Source organism: Erpetoichthys calabaricus, chromosome 15 (genome assembly GCF_900747795.2).
Source record: "Erpetoichthys calabaricus chromosome 15, fErpCal1.3, whole genome shotgun sequence".
NCBI lineage: Eukaryota > Metazoa > Chordata > Cladistia > Polypteriformes > Polypteridae > Erpetoichthys > Erpetoichthys calabaricus.
In genome coordinates this window covers 47,850,493-47,865,506 of record NC_041408.2, presented here as the reverse complement: position 1 = coordinate 47,865,506, position 15,014 = coordinate 47,850,493, and the positions used below count along the sequence as shown (strand labels likewise).

General features: G+C 37.4%; 1 protein-coding gene across 1 annotated transcript in view; it reads left to right on the top strand.

Moving 5' to 3' along the window:
- Nucleotides 1-14,476, top strand: part of ccdc85a (coiled-coil domain containing 85A) — a 325,370-nt gene extending 310,894 nt beyond the window's left edge. Inside the window, exons 3-4 of the mRNA XM_028820660.2 lie at nt 13,215-13,272; nt 13,676-14,476. Coding sequence (XP_028676493.1) covers nt 13,215-13,272; nt 13,676-13,691 — 74 coding nt within the window. The 3' untranslated portion in view covers nt 13,692-14,476. The remainder of the gene's footprint in view (nt 1-13,214; nt 13,273-13,675) is intronic.
- Nucleotides 14,477-15,014: the final 538 nt, after the last annotated feature.

Sequence of the window (15,014 nt, the reverse complement as noted above, 5' to 3'; positions counted from 1 at the left end):
AACATTTGGCAATATAATGTGTATTTCAATTAATCAATTAGCAGAGGATTAAACTTGAAAGGTTACTTTAGCTGCAAAGTAATCATAAGAAAATATTTTTTATTACATTGAAATACATTTGAAGAGTTAATGGGAACATAACCCGCCACAGGTTTTGTGGCATCTGACCTGATGTATAAATGATATGAAAAACCCAAAACAGGAATGCTTTGATCTTTACATCAGTCATGACTTGGAAAATGATGGGACAGCTTTTTCTCCTCCTGAATATTTGAGACAGCATGTTTTCCTAAACCAAATGGATGTTATCTTGTTTCAGAACAGAGAGAATCAATCAGTAAGTAACAAAAGTAGTCAGTCAGTCTGGCAGACTTGCTTTGATTGCTTGTTTTCATTTGAAGCAAGCAAAAGGCTTTGCAGTTTTTCATAATGAGAAAGGGCACCATGTCAATTGGGTGCCTGACAATGGTATATTTATGTCTGCAGCCAGAAGAATAGACACCAGCTTTGTTTTCTTTAAAAGAGGTAACATTGCTGCATTATTACAATTAGTGGATAATTAAGGCTTAAGGTTTTACTTGGACAAAATAAGCTTGTTTTGTTAGTTACATCTACAAGAAAAAAATACTGTACATCTTTTTCATTTGTCTTTAATTATAATTATTATAATTTGAAACATTAAAAATTTTTGAATCACCTTCAAATTTTCTTATCAAGTACAGTTTTATTGCAATTTTGTGATTTCCTTTCAAATTATATGTATGCATATACTGTACAACAACTACAATTGGGACATAACAATTTTGACAAACAAGAGATGATCATTCAGTCCATCAAGCCTGCTTGTTTAGCTAAAGCTAAGCTGTCCCAATATCTCATCCAGATTCTTCTTAAAGGTTGTCTGGGTTTCTGGTTTGACTACATGTCTTGGTAGTTCCAGAATCCCATAATTCTTTGCGTAAAGAAGTGTTTTCTGGCTTAAGCTTTAAATTCACTTCACCTTAATTTCCACTGATGTCCTCGAGTACTTGAATGTTACTGGATGTACTTTATAAATGCCTTTGAGGAATTTAAATACCTGAATTAGGTCCCCACACAGTCTCCCCTGCTCGAGACTAAACAGGTTTAATACTCTGAGTCTATCAGAATAGGACATTTCCTTAAGTCCTGGGATACACTTGGTTGCTCTCATTTGCACAGCTTCAAGTTCTTCCATGTAGTGACCAGAACTGCACACAATACTAAAGATGCCATCTTACTAGTGCATTATATAGTTTAGGCATACCATCCCTTGACTTAAATTCAACAGTTTTTATGATATATCCTAACATTTTATTTGCCTTTTTAGTTGCTTCTGTGCACTACTTAGTCAATGAAAATGTTGTGTCAACATATACCTTTAAATCCTTTTCAGAGGTGGCCTCCTGTAACACAGTGTCTCTCATCTTGTATTTATAATGTATGTTTCATGTGTCGCATTTTGCACTTTTTGATATTAAAGTGCATTTTCCAGGTGTTTGCCCAGTTCTGAAGGTTGTCCAGGTCTTTTTGAATTCTTTTTGCTGTCTCCTTAGTGTCTGACATCCCTCCAATTTTAGTGACATTTGCAAATTTCACAAGTTTACTAACTATACCAGAATCAGTAGCATTAATATAAATCAGAAAAGGTAACGGTCAAAGGACAGACCTCTGAGGGACTCTACTGGTGACCTTGCTCCATGTGGAGTATTCTCCTTTCCTGTGCACTCTTTGTTTCCTGCTGGTTAACCAAATAGAGATCCAGTTTTGTAGGTTACCTCTGATGCCTACAGCTTCTAGTTTCAGAATAAATCTTTGGTATGGGACAGTATCAAATGTTTTTTGAAAGTCTAGGTGTTACATCTTTGGTGATCTAACAGTAGTGACACTTCCACTAGGAATGCAGTTCAAATATATCAAGTATTGTTGTTTCATTTGAAAATGGGACAGCCATGCTAAGGAGTCTCATTGCATTTAAAACAGCTGACCTTCATAAGCATTTAGTTCCAGGGCAAAAAATTGTGGCATAGAAAATACCCGTTGAACCAACAAAGATATTTTTGCCCCCTTGTCATAAAATTCTTTTTGAGTGATGAAAACTTTTGTGAACGCAGTGAACAAGGAAGGTGAAAGATTTTGATATTTGACGCTTATGCAAGGTTAGGGAAGAAATTTTTGTTAGTCCGCAAATCAGACAGGTTATCAATAACAAGCACTTCAAAGATCAGCTAGTGGGGCCAGAGGGAGTCACACAGACAAATGTTGAGAATTTTCTTGGCAACTACAGAGCACCAATTTAGATTTAGCTGGTTGACAACATGCTTCAAGCATACAAAAGCAAAAGTGCAACATGTTACTAAAAAATCATTTACTGCATTCACACTTAGATTTCTTCCTTGCTAATCTTGTTGCAGTCAGTGACAAGCTTGGCAAAAAGTTTCATTAGGACATTGTAACATTGGAAAAGTGTTATCAGGGTAAGAGTAATCCATCAATAGTGACCAACTATCATTGGACACTCAAAGGAGAAACATCAGGGGCCTCGTTTATAAGACCTTGCATAGTTTCCATAATACACTTAGGCAAAGATAGATAGATAGATAGATAGATAGATAGATAGATAGATAGATAGATAGATAGATAGATAGATAGATAGATAGATAGATAGATAGATAGATAGATAGATAGATAGATAGATAGATAGATAGATAGATAGATAGATAGATAGATAGATAGATAGATAGATAGATAGTTTATTAATCCCAAGGGGAAATTCACAAAATTCACAAAAATGGCGTACATACAAAAAAAAATTGATTTATAAAGCCGTACATACACCCGGTCCCACTCCATGTTTGTTTATAGATCTCAAATGAACTTAAAAACTATGTGCTTCTGCACATCCTGTGGGTCCTCAAGGGCTTGCTCCGATTTCCTTCCACAGTTGAAATACATGCAGGTTAGGTGAATTGGTGATGCTAAAGCATACCCCAGTGTACGTGTATGTGTGTGTGTCTGTGTGTGTTCACCATGCAATGTGCTGGTACTCTATCCAGAGGTTGTTCCTGCTTACACCCATTGCTTGCTAGGAGAGGTTTCAGCTGTCCCCTGCCCTGGATAAGCAGATTTAAAGAATGGATGGATCAATGAATACTATAATCTGTCCTACCTACTGAAACTCTCACTTACATGATGCCAATCCTTCAAAGGGAAATACTCTGTACAATTTCAATTACACTTATCTGGAGAGAGGTTTTTTCAAGTTGAATATGCTGAACACAATATCTTCCTGTTTTACACACCTGAAAGACTGTCAGCAAAAACATCCTCGATAATCACTATGAGCAATTAAAGTGGTAGCACACTTGGCTGTGTCATATACCTGCTGTACAAATAGCGGTGTGGTGTTCTGAGCAAATCTCTAATACATAGAGTCATTAAGAAAGGTAAGGAAGTCGCAGCAAGCTTAATGGTATGGAAGAAAAAAGAATCGACATTTGTGAAAAACAGTTTCAGACCAGAAATATTGATGAAATCAAAACCAGAAGTAAATACTGGGCTTGCAGCTGACATAAAGTATTTTTAAACAAAACAAATTACTAAACTTAACTGAGTAATAAAAGTGTTGACCTCTGTTGCCCAAAATCCAGATTGCAACTTAAAAATAATAAAAGTCAGTGTTTATGCTCACCAGTGGAAAGAAGTAGCAATTCAGAGAAAAAATGGATCGTTTATGCTGAAAACCAACAAGCTAAATCTCTCAATTTGTTATTTCTTGTAATGCATATAACCTGAGCAAGCAGACCAAGTTTGTTGTTATCATACTCTCCCTTGTGTGTTCAGGTCCATTTGTGCTTTGTCATGATCAGCATGAAACAGAAGAATAGAACTTCAGTTAAAATAAACCTGACATACTCTATTCTGGTTCTGTTTTTGTGAACAAAATATTGTCTGTCCTCTCTGTTGCTCCTTTCTTTAATACATCTTATCTTTTCACTATCTTCAATTCTTTCAGAAGTCATATACGCAGGCTTTTTCATGATGGCAAGCATTCTGGTTAAACTGAAGGCACAGCACAATGGATTGTTCTAAGCAGACAATTTCAGCACTAATGAAAAAGGTGATTGTCCTTGCCTGACAATCCTGCACAGCGCAATAAACCTTTGGCAACATTCCACTTGTTATAGAATGTCTGTAATAAATCTAAAATGTCATCAGGATGTGGATATAAGAGGCAAGCCGTACATACACCTTTATTTTGTGATGATCTTTGATTACTGCTGTAGGAGATGAGGATTTGGTAGAATGTGAAAATGTGATACACTAAACTTCATCTTTGTTTTAGGTTCTTCAAATTTAGGCAATGGTTGATCTTATAGCTATGCAGCTGAAAGTGCACATTTATAAATTTTCTTATTGGCGACCTGAAATCGACTCACTTGGAAAGCTGATTTTTATCTGTCGTTCAAAACGCCCTGTAGGCAATTTGATTCCTTCATTTAGTTTTAATACAAGTATTGCTTGGTGGTGAATTATTTAGAGTTGCTCCATAAGACTGGAATTGAATTCCGTCAACACATTTATGGAGTTTAGATGTTTTTCCAGTTTCTGCATGTACTGTACTTTGCTTTAAATGCCGAAGCTGTCATTGTCAACACTGACCCACATGGATATAAATCCATCCATCCATTTTCCAACCCGCTGAATCCAAACACAGGGTCACGGGGGTCTGCTGGAGCCAATCCCAGCCAACACAGGACACAAGGCAGGAACCAATCCCGGGCAGGGTGCCAACCCACCGCAGATGGATATATATGTGAGGATAAATAAATAGACAGATGTAATCCTCACAGTGCTGCCAGCTTTGTCCAGCCGAGAATAAGTTTTGTGGAGCAGATAGATAATTGCATCCTTTACTCCAATCTTTGTCCAATACGCAGACTATAGTGGGTCCAGACAGTCTACCTCTAGCAGACTCAGAGGTCTTCATTATATGAGATGTTAGTGCCACTGATCTGTATCCACAGCATTGCACTTTCTGGAACCTTGGGGACACACTGAATAGGTGAAAGAGGACACCACAAAGTTCATCAGCACAGGCCTTAAGTACTTGAGGACTGGCTCCATCTTGTCCTGCAATGTTTCTTGTGTGTATCTTCCACAGTTGTCTTCTTTACTTGGTCTTCAGTTATTGACAGTCCATACTGATGGTCAGAGGTGGACTTGACACTGGCCATTCCATTTCACACTGTAGAAGTTGTTGATGTAGTAGGAATGAGGTTTGGTAGACTGATCATTGGAAGATGGTGGGCAGTGGGAGAGAAAAGCTACGGTGCCATATCCAAAGATGGTTTCTTTCTTGGTCCTGAGGGTGCTTGGTTACAACTGCTGCAACATCACTGCTCAATCAATTTCCTATAAAAAAACTGATTTAGGAATGGGGTATTATGATTTACTTTTTTTTTTTTTTAATAATTCCCAATAATGATTTTCAGGAATGCTTTTATATGATCTTATTTTGGATGAAATTGTTCTTTTTACTTATGGTGATCTGAGCTTTAAGTTTAATACCTAAAAAAAGAATAAAATCAAATACATAGCAGTACAAACTTTAAGAAACCGTAGCTTTATATAGTTTTTGTCAAATTTGCATACTTTAATTGTAATAAAGTCATACAATCTGTAACAAACTAAAGAAATCAGTAACATTACATTCTTAAATCACCATAAATCCAGTTGACAGTTGCAGGGTGCCAGAGCCAATCCCTTCAGCACTGGACACATGATAGGGACCAATCCTAAATGGGGGTCAGTCTGTCACAGGCCCCACTCATGCACACAACCACACTTATGTGAGGCCAGTTCTGATCAACAATTGGCCTTTCATACATTTCTTAAGAATATGGCTTGAAAATCCAAGTACAGGAGAAACGTCCGCACAGCAACAGGTAGAATGTGCACACTCCATGCAGACAACAAGAAGACAAAAATCCAAGTCTTAATTTATGCCTTCTCAGATAAAATAAAATAAAACATATTTTTTTACAAAAACATAATTTGCCCATGAAGCAATCATTGCTGAAATTTCAAGGAAACCACTAAACAACAACAATATTTTTTCTTCTGTAGCCCAGAAATCACAAAAGGAATGTCTGGTGTCGAACTCCAGTCCTGGAGGGCCGCAGTGGCTGCAGGTTTTCATTCTAACCATCTTCTTCATTAGTAACCAATTTTTGCTGCTAATTACTTCTTTTAATTAACTTGACTCAGGCCCTTTAGTTGTTTCTTTTTCCTTAATTAGCAGCCAAACAATAATGAGACACAAAACAAGCCGCCACATCACACAATATATGAAAATAAAGAAAGGTGATGGTCTCAGTCAGGTTGATCTCTCAGCTCACTAAAACACTTTGACGATGTTCTTATAAAAAACAGAAAATCAACAGTTTTGGAAATGTCTGCTGTTGCAGAACGAGAGCAACAACAAGCCATGGAATTAAATAATCGGTTTAATTAACAACAAGCATCGGCTTCTCATTAAGAAACTGGTTGGAGTTTGAAGCCCCAGTTTAAGCTGGTCATCTGTTGGCTCGTTTCACATGTTATTTCTGTTTGGCTGTCATTTAATGAGGAAACTAATCAATTCAGAGGACTGAATCCTTCTAACATGGCTGTTAAAATAAAGGGGGAAAAAAGTGAATTAGCAGTGAAAACTGGTCACTGATTAGGAAAAGGGTTAGAATAAAAACCCGCAGCCACTGTGGCCCTCCAGGCCTGGAGTTTGAAACCTGTGCCTTAGTGGGTTTTACCAGGCCCCTCGCCTTGACTCCCTAAGAAAACAAGAACCCCCACCCCCCCATAAGTAGTTTGGGTGTCAAAAATGGGATAAATAAATACACAAAACAGAACACAAGTAATCCTTTTCACAGAGCTAAATAGTCAATTCATCATTGCCACCTCAGAAATACAATGAAATAGTATAAACTACAAGGCAAAATACAAAAATAGGTTGCAGTACTCTCTAAATTTAGAACTATCACACATGAGGATACAGATTTGTTCAAATACATCAACAACAAAGTGGAAACTAATTAACATAAATTTTATAAAAAAATAGACAAGGCAAGAAGTCAGATAAGCCAGACACAGTCAGAGTCCTAGAGTTGTCTGACAACAAGCCGCCTCCCCCTATTGGCCATTCTACAGTTGTGTCAGTGCTGGGCTGGTCCAATCAGATGACAGAACCCTTCATCCCCATGATTCCAGTGCTCCTTTATCTGAGATTACTTTTCCATGGCAGGTAGCAGAGCAGTGGCATCAAGTGCCTCATGAGAATAGCTAATATCATCCATATTACTAAACGAGAATGGTAAACAGGATATGGATGCAGGGACCTGCCCGTGGACGCAAAAGACATAGTGCGCAAGTGCCACACAAAGCCTCCCCACAGAGTGAAACGGGAGAGACTACGCACGTGCGCAGGCGCCGCACAAAGCCCAAACCCCGCACCAGAGCAAAATGAATATGAACCGTCAGAGTAGGAAACAAAGTAAAACGTCATAAAGAGGTTAAAGAACAGGGCCAAACACATGGAGAGCAGGATACAGAACAAAGCCCCCCTCCCCAGAGTAAAACGAGAGAGACTACGAACCGTCTGACATGCCGCAAGCAGGATAAAGCGAGGTCAGAAATAAAACACAGAGTAGGAAACAAAGTAAAACTTTATAAAGGGTTTAAAGAACGGGGACGAACACATGGAGAGTGGGTTACAGATGATGAAAACTGGAATGCAACAGCTTCAAAAAAACCTAGGCACGAAACACATGCACACCGAGATACAGAATATAAAGGCAGAAACAACAACAGTTAAACGTCCACACCACACATCTTACAACGTGCGTCTCAAACTGCGTAGGCAAAGCAGGCACGGATTCAACACGACACAGCTCGAGTGACCGAGATACAAACACGCGCCTGCCTGGATATAATTAATGAACGCAGGCACCTACAACGTGCGTCTGAAATGCCGCAGACCAGGCAGGCACTGCTCCAAAAAGAAAGAGCTCGACTAAACGAGATACGAAGTGAAACGGGAAACACTACAGAGTCCGCAGTGCTCCACAATGCACTGCATAATAGTTCGGAAAGAGCTTCGTAGTAATAGTGGGGAGACCCAGAGTGAAAGACAGAGTAGAAAGCAAAGTAAAACATCATAAACAGGTTAAATGAGGGGGCCAAACACATGGACAGCAGGTTACACATAATGAAGACCGGAATTCAAAAGCTTCAAAAACAAAAGCTCGACTGACCGAGATACAAACTGAAACGGGAAACACTACGGGGTCCGCAGTAGTCCACAATACACCACATAATAGTACGGACGGAGCTCCGTATTAACAGTGGGGGGCCCCAGAGTGACACGGGCGAACGCTCTGTATTAAACGTGCGTCATCCTCACACGTGGCTGCCCAGCGGGCGCGGGTTCAAAACGCCGGGGGTAGGCGAGCGAAGCGAGCAGGGGGCGGAGCCCCCTTGTATTACTTATATTTTATCTGAAGTTAAAAGCTGAGACTGAAGGGGCACCCCTTATAGTATCAGGCAGTTTTGGGGCCATGTAACTAAAAGCTCAACCTCCTGCTGTTATTTTATTAATCCTTGCAATTATAAGGAGACCAGCATCTTGAGATTTTAATGTGTGCTCTGATTTATCAGTAATGGTAAGCTCAGATAAGTAAGCCAGACCTTGTCCATTTAAGGTTTTATATGTTAAAAGGAGGATTTTAAATATCTGCACTAGCTTAACCCGGGAGCCAGTGTAAGGACTTTAAAAATGGAGTTATGTGTTCATATTTTCTTGCTCTTGTAACGATTCTTACAGCAAACAAGGACAAGCATAGTAGAGTGAGTGAATCAACATCTCGACAGCTGAAACTTTCCTCTCCAATTCTCAAGAAATAAGCCACCACATCTAGTAAATCTTATAACAGCTTTGAAAGATAATTGTTTCAAAAACAAACTATATTTTAAAGTGAAACTAAATATTTGGAAGAAGTTTCTCATTTTTATTTTAGTTATGGTTTTTGAAGTAGGGTAATTTTTTTCAAAGCGTATCTTAAAACCTGAGGCTGATTGTCTGCAATTTTCCATTGAACAGTACAAACCCAAAGGACAGTAAAGGGGGAGCATGTGGACCTGATGTACTTTGAAAGTGATTAAGATCATTCCACATGTAATGAGAAGCCCATTTCCAGTATGCACTAATATGGGGTTTTCATTTGTTAAAAACAGATGAGACATTTGATTGACATCACTGTCTTGAGGATTCTACTTCAAATGCAATAAATGTCCTCATGTCCATAAGGCATATATGTCTCAGTGAGGTAAAAACTGAATATTTTTATAAGTTTTCTTACAAATTAGATATAGTTATATTGTTTATTCAGGACAAATTCAGTTGAGTATATGATGGTTCTGAGACTAAGGATCATAGGTCAAAAAAGAAAGACAACACTTATTAAACTATAGGAAGCTTTAATACAGTGCAAACCCATGTGAATAACCTGTTTTATTTTTATTTTTTTAGAAATACAGCAATTTGACCTACAGTATCTTGGGAACTATGAATTTAAATTTAAATTAAGTTAAATAGATATATAGATGACACGGTGATGCCATGGTTAGTGCTACTGCCTTACAGATATGAAAAATTCTGCTCAAGTCCTGAGCCAGCCATTCACTGTGTGATGTTATATGTTCTCCGCATGCCTGCTGGAGTCTTTTTCTTCAGATTAATATTTCTACTAGATGATTAATTATGCTTTGTCTAATTTTCAAGTACTGATGATAATGCCACATAGCCCCATAACCTTTGGTTAATGACTGTGTGAGTTTGGCCCAATAGTGAGTGACTGCACTTTGCGATAGGCTGATGTGCCATTCAGGACTCGATCCTTCCTGTTCCCATCATACTGTCACGATAGACTCCAGTCAAACGACATTAGATGATCCAGCACAGACTTTACTGTAGAATGCCCAGTAGGGGACAGACGGCCAGTTGGCAGAGGTCTCCACATTTATGACTGTGTGTGATTCTGTCTTTTGACTTTGCATTGTAGGTGACTATGCCACCCTCCAAAGTTTTATTTTCTCCAGGGATTCTTTTGACTGGATCTTTTGTTTTCCTTTCCTCTGTTGTCAAATGACCATAGTTCAACAATCATGTTAATAGACAGATAATATTGGGCTCCATCTATGTTAATCAGTTTGGAACTGTTTTGTTTTACTGTATGTTTAAAACATCTGTATCTTTATATAATTATTTAATTTATTATTATGTAATTAGTAATCTCTAAAGAGGTAATTGCACTTTACCTGTGAACTTACTCACTGAAGAGTGCTATACAGAAATAAACTGGATTGAATTGATAATACAGATTTAGTGTTGTGGCAAATAAAGGGGATGCTCTCTTTACTTATGCCTGCCTGTAGCATTCTACAGACATAGGTTATAGCAGCCACTCCTCGTCACACACAGACAGCAGCAACCCCACACAGTTAATCACAGCCATGTCAGCATCACCTTCTGCTTTAATTGATTGTGCTCCTTGCCGAGTCCCCTTTGATTTTTTACAAACAGACATGACAGGAACATATATTCTAATACATTAAAAGATCTGTAGCCACGTTCTGTAATGACTCCTACAGTATCCTGCAGCCTGCAGTTCATCATACCAACTTGAATGATTTACTGTAATTCTTCAGGCATATGAGCAGCCTGGTTAGGTGTAGTGAGTCCCTGTTACAGAACTAATGATGAGACACAAACCTGTTGAATTTGTCAGACCCACCAATGCATAGCTGAGTGCATTTGAGGGATTTCTGGAAATATCACCAGGCAATAGCTAAACAAATTGCCTAGAGAATACGTGGGTAGTGATCTTATATTTCATTTGATAAAACTGCATGGTCTGTAAGTCCCTGAAGTAGAGGAAATTTCCTATAACCCATTTTAAAGATTAATGAAATTAAAATTAGTTCAGTAACTGCCTCTTATGGGAACGTCTCATATTATTAGGATTCTCAAGCACTTAGTTATGTAGAAATGATGGGATTCTTACTAGACTGTTTAGCAGTGGATATCAATATGTATTTTTTTCCTAATAACTGAAAATGACTTTCATTGTTGTTTCAGGGTAGATAACCAGGCTGCAAACAAATTGACAACATGAAATGTGTATCCCCTTCTTATGATCTTGAAGCGTTGTCATTTAAATTTTAAACATATTGAATACTCAGATTAAATGTAGAGATGAGAGTAACTGATAAGTAGGGTAATATCTCAAAAAATAAGATTCATATAGCAGCATGCAGTTATATAAGAAGAAAAAGGTTCAGGTACCAGATGCCGAAGGTATGCCACATGCACATTGCTAATTAGGTGGTACATACAGTAATGTCTTCCTAGGACTCAAAGACATGAAGGTCACATAAAGTCAGCTGCTTTGGTGGATGTGTGTCAAAGGGTTTGCGGCTGCTTGGCTAAAAGTCAGCTTTCTGCTGAGCAGGAACTGGGGATGTCCTCTCAAACAAGCAAGACGACAATTAAGTCACTATCAGCACCATAATGATGAACATCCCATTTGACAATAGTTACTTAAAATATCTTAGTTATTGTCACATCATCACTGCACAGACTTTATGTCTCTGTCAGCTTCTGATAGAGATAGTGGAGGAACTACAGTGCAAGCCAATACCAAACACTACAGCAAAAACCAGATTTATTTTTATCAAATCGTGGCAACAAATGAAAAATTCACAACATGATGGCACATATAAATAGAAACAGATGGTTTATATAAAAGTAATCAGTAGAACCATGTGTGGTTATAAGAGGCACTAAAACAGCTAGTACACGACTTATTTAAAGGAATATTCCACCCAAACATATTTTGTTTAATATGTTACTTACCCCACATACTTTGTAGTGATGACTGGCAAAAAGTTTTAATCTCATGTTTTCAATCAAATTGGAGAGAAAAAAACTACACATTATATAATAAGAGGCAATAGAGACCAGTGCTTCACAATGCTAAAAAGTGTGAAAAATGTCCACAGAAAAACAAAAATCTCACTTTGTTCATGTCGCATAATCCACATGTCAGTTATCCAGTCATACACTCAAAATGTACAAAATGCATGATTTTTTGCTAAGATATTTTTAAATAGTTACTAAACAAAAAGACTAAATTCTTATGGGATTGACTTTTTGAATTGAAGACTCGCCTCTCCCTCTCGTTTGTTGGTCAAGAGTCCTGTCTGCAATTCAAAAAAATCATTCCTATGAGATATCAGTTTCCTATTGATGATATTTTCTGATCATTCCGGAAGTATATATTCTTATATACTTTTATTTATTCTTTTTTTTTCTTTTCCCCCACTACTAACCATATGGGATAAGTAACATATAAAAAAGTATATATATATTTTTTGGTGGAATATTCCTTTCATGGGGAGCAGAGTTTATTTTGAGGGATCTGGAGACCATGTCTTCTCCAAGCTGCCGATCAGACCTCACAAGATGGCACAGAAAAATATGACAAGCCACAATAGAGCACACAAAAAGTGTATGTTTCAGAAACACCATACAAAGAAATGATTATAAGACCCAGTAACCTATTTTCCAGGTTTTGTGCAGTAGTACTTTACATTAGATTCGCAATTTGTCAGATATACAAAAAGATGGGAAACGACAACAGACAGGTTGTGAGAAGACAATGGTGCTGCATAAATAAAAAGATAGATCATACCTGATCATGTTGTTTTTTATATTTTTATTAAATTGAATAATGTATACCTTTTTGAAGCACTATCACAATAAATGCCCCCCCATTTTAAGGTTAGATATGTAATTTAAAAATTATTTTGACCCTTTTGGCTGATTTTGGATGCACATTGTTCAGATTTTACATCTATTTTGTTTACTATTTTTGATATACATATATCCTTATTTTATTTATTTACAAATATACGTATATCATCATTTTGGCCATGTTGTGTTTGTTCCACAGGTTATATAAACTGATGAGCTCCAAAACCTTTAACATTATTTTTATCAAAGGCAGGAAAATCATTTCCTAAAATGTCTGCTTTTTGATTCAGAATATGTTTTTATCAACTCTCTCTTTTTTCATTTCTAGCACTTATATCTGCTGGATGTTGCACAACAAGCTGTAGAAGTGTCAAGCTCTGGGACAGGTAATACATTTAGTTAAACTTGATGAAAACTTGCAGATTAAATCTTAGAAAAATACGTTCTTTGTTTATTTTAATAAGTTTTAGAGGTCTCAGTTGATAGATATCTTTCATTCTCCTTACTAATCCTGAACTGAGTGAAAAAAAATGTAAACTTTGGGATGTGAATGATGGGTGAAACATTCCATAAATAAGAATGACTATTTTATAGGCTTAATAACTGTTCATATGCCTGCTGAGGTCTTGCATCTAGGGAGTCTTTGATAAGGCACCAGAAAATTGATCAGACTCAAGTGACATTACTTAGTTCCTCTTGTTAATGTAACCAGTTCCAATGTGAAATGTTGCTTTCTCTTTCAGCCTACCTCTTTCAATTGAATAACAATCAATTTAATTATTTTTGTAGCTTTGATGCATCTTGACAAAAACCCCTGGAGCTAGTCATTTGCACCCAGGTCTAAACTGGAACTAATTTGCTCACAAGCCTGTAGCAGGCATGATGCACTGAACCTCTATCAAAAACCTGAGGAAGCCTCTATTAAACCTTCACGAAGATGAACATTACGGAATCTCTTCAGTAACCATTAGATGGACTGCCTTCGATTGTTTCAATTTTCTTGTTTTATTAAGTATCTGTCTGGATCAGTCCTGGCATTAGTTTGATGAAATCCTGTTGTCATAACACAGTGTCCTACCTCCTGCAAAAGATCGTTTGTTATGTTTATATTAACAATGATTGAGAAAGGGGGCAAAGGTTTCTTTAATTTAGTGAAAATATAAAGGACCCACTGGCTATGTGAAATACTAATTAAACGTTGTAAACCCTGCTATAATTACAGATTTTTGAAAACTCTGTTTATAGTTTAGCAAATTTTGCTGCTTCCTCTAGACTGCTAAATGTAACGCGTCCATCCTCCATAAGCTTGGGTGTAAATGGTAATCTAACCTAGGGATATTATATTAAAAATTTTTACTGCTATTTTTCATTATAAGAGCCTGGATTTTCACCTCTGTATTAAGCTAAACAGATTCTTGCTAACTCTTTTATTCTGTGTAACTTTTTATGTTGGAAATGAACTCTGAAAACTATAAAATATAGTGTTTTTAAATCTTTTAATAGAAATGCTGTTCTGGAAAAACACTGTGTGTAATTTTATAGATGCTTATGGAAGCTTATTTCTGCCACCTTAAAAATAAAAGCGATATAAAAATATTTTTCTTGTTTGCTTCTTAACATGTCTTAATTCTGAGAGTTATCTGGAATGATTAATGGATTGTTTGCTGTGTTAGGCTGTTGTTGCTGATGCCTCCAGAAATTACTTCAGCTTTTTAAAGTCCTCTTTTTTTAAATCTCACAACTAAGAGTTGCCAAGTAATTTTGTGAGAACAGTGGCAAGAAAGAGAGACCTGGGCAAAGTAGACCCAAGGTAAAGTAAGACACCATCTTCTTTAGGAGTTAATTCGTGTAAATTGATGTTGGGACTTAGCATGAAGCATGGACAAGGTAGCAGGGTGTACTTCAAACCCCATGGTGTTCAGTTCCTTGTCAAAGCTGTCTACAACATCCTCCAAAGTCCTAAAAACCTCCATGTCTGGGGGAAGAGCGAGAAGGCAACTTGCTCTCACTGCGCTGGTAATAGGTAAGTGGAACACCTCCTTGGTAGCTGCTCAAAAGCTCTTGGAGGAGGTCCATCAGCGTTGGTGCAATGCCAAGTTCTGAAGGCAGTCGCACGCAGTGTAACCAC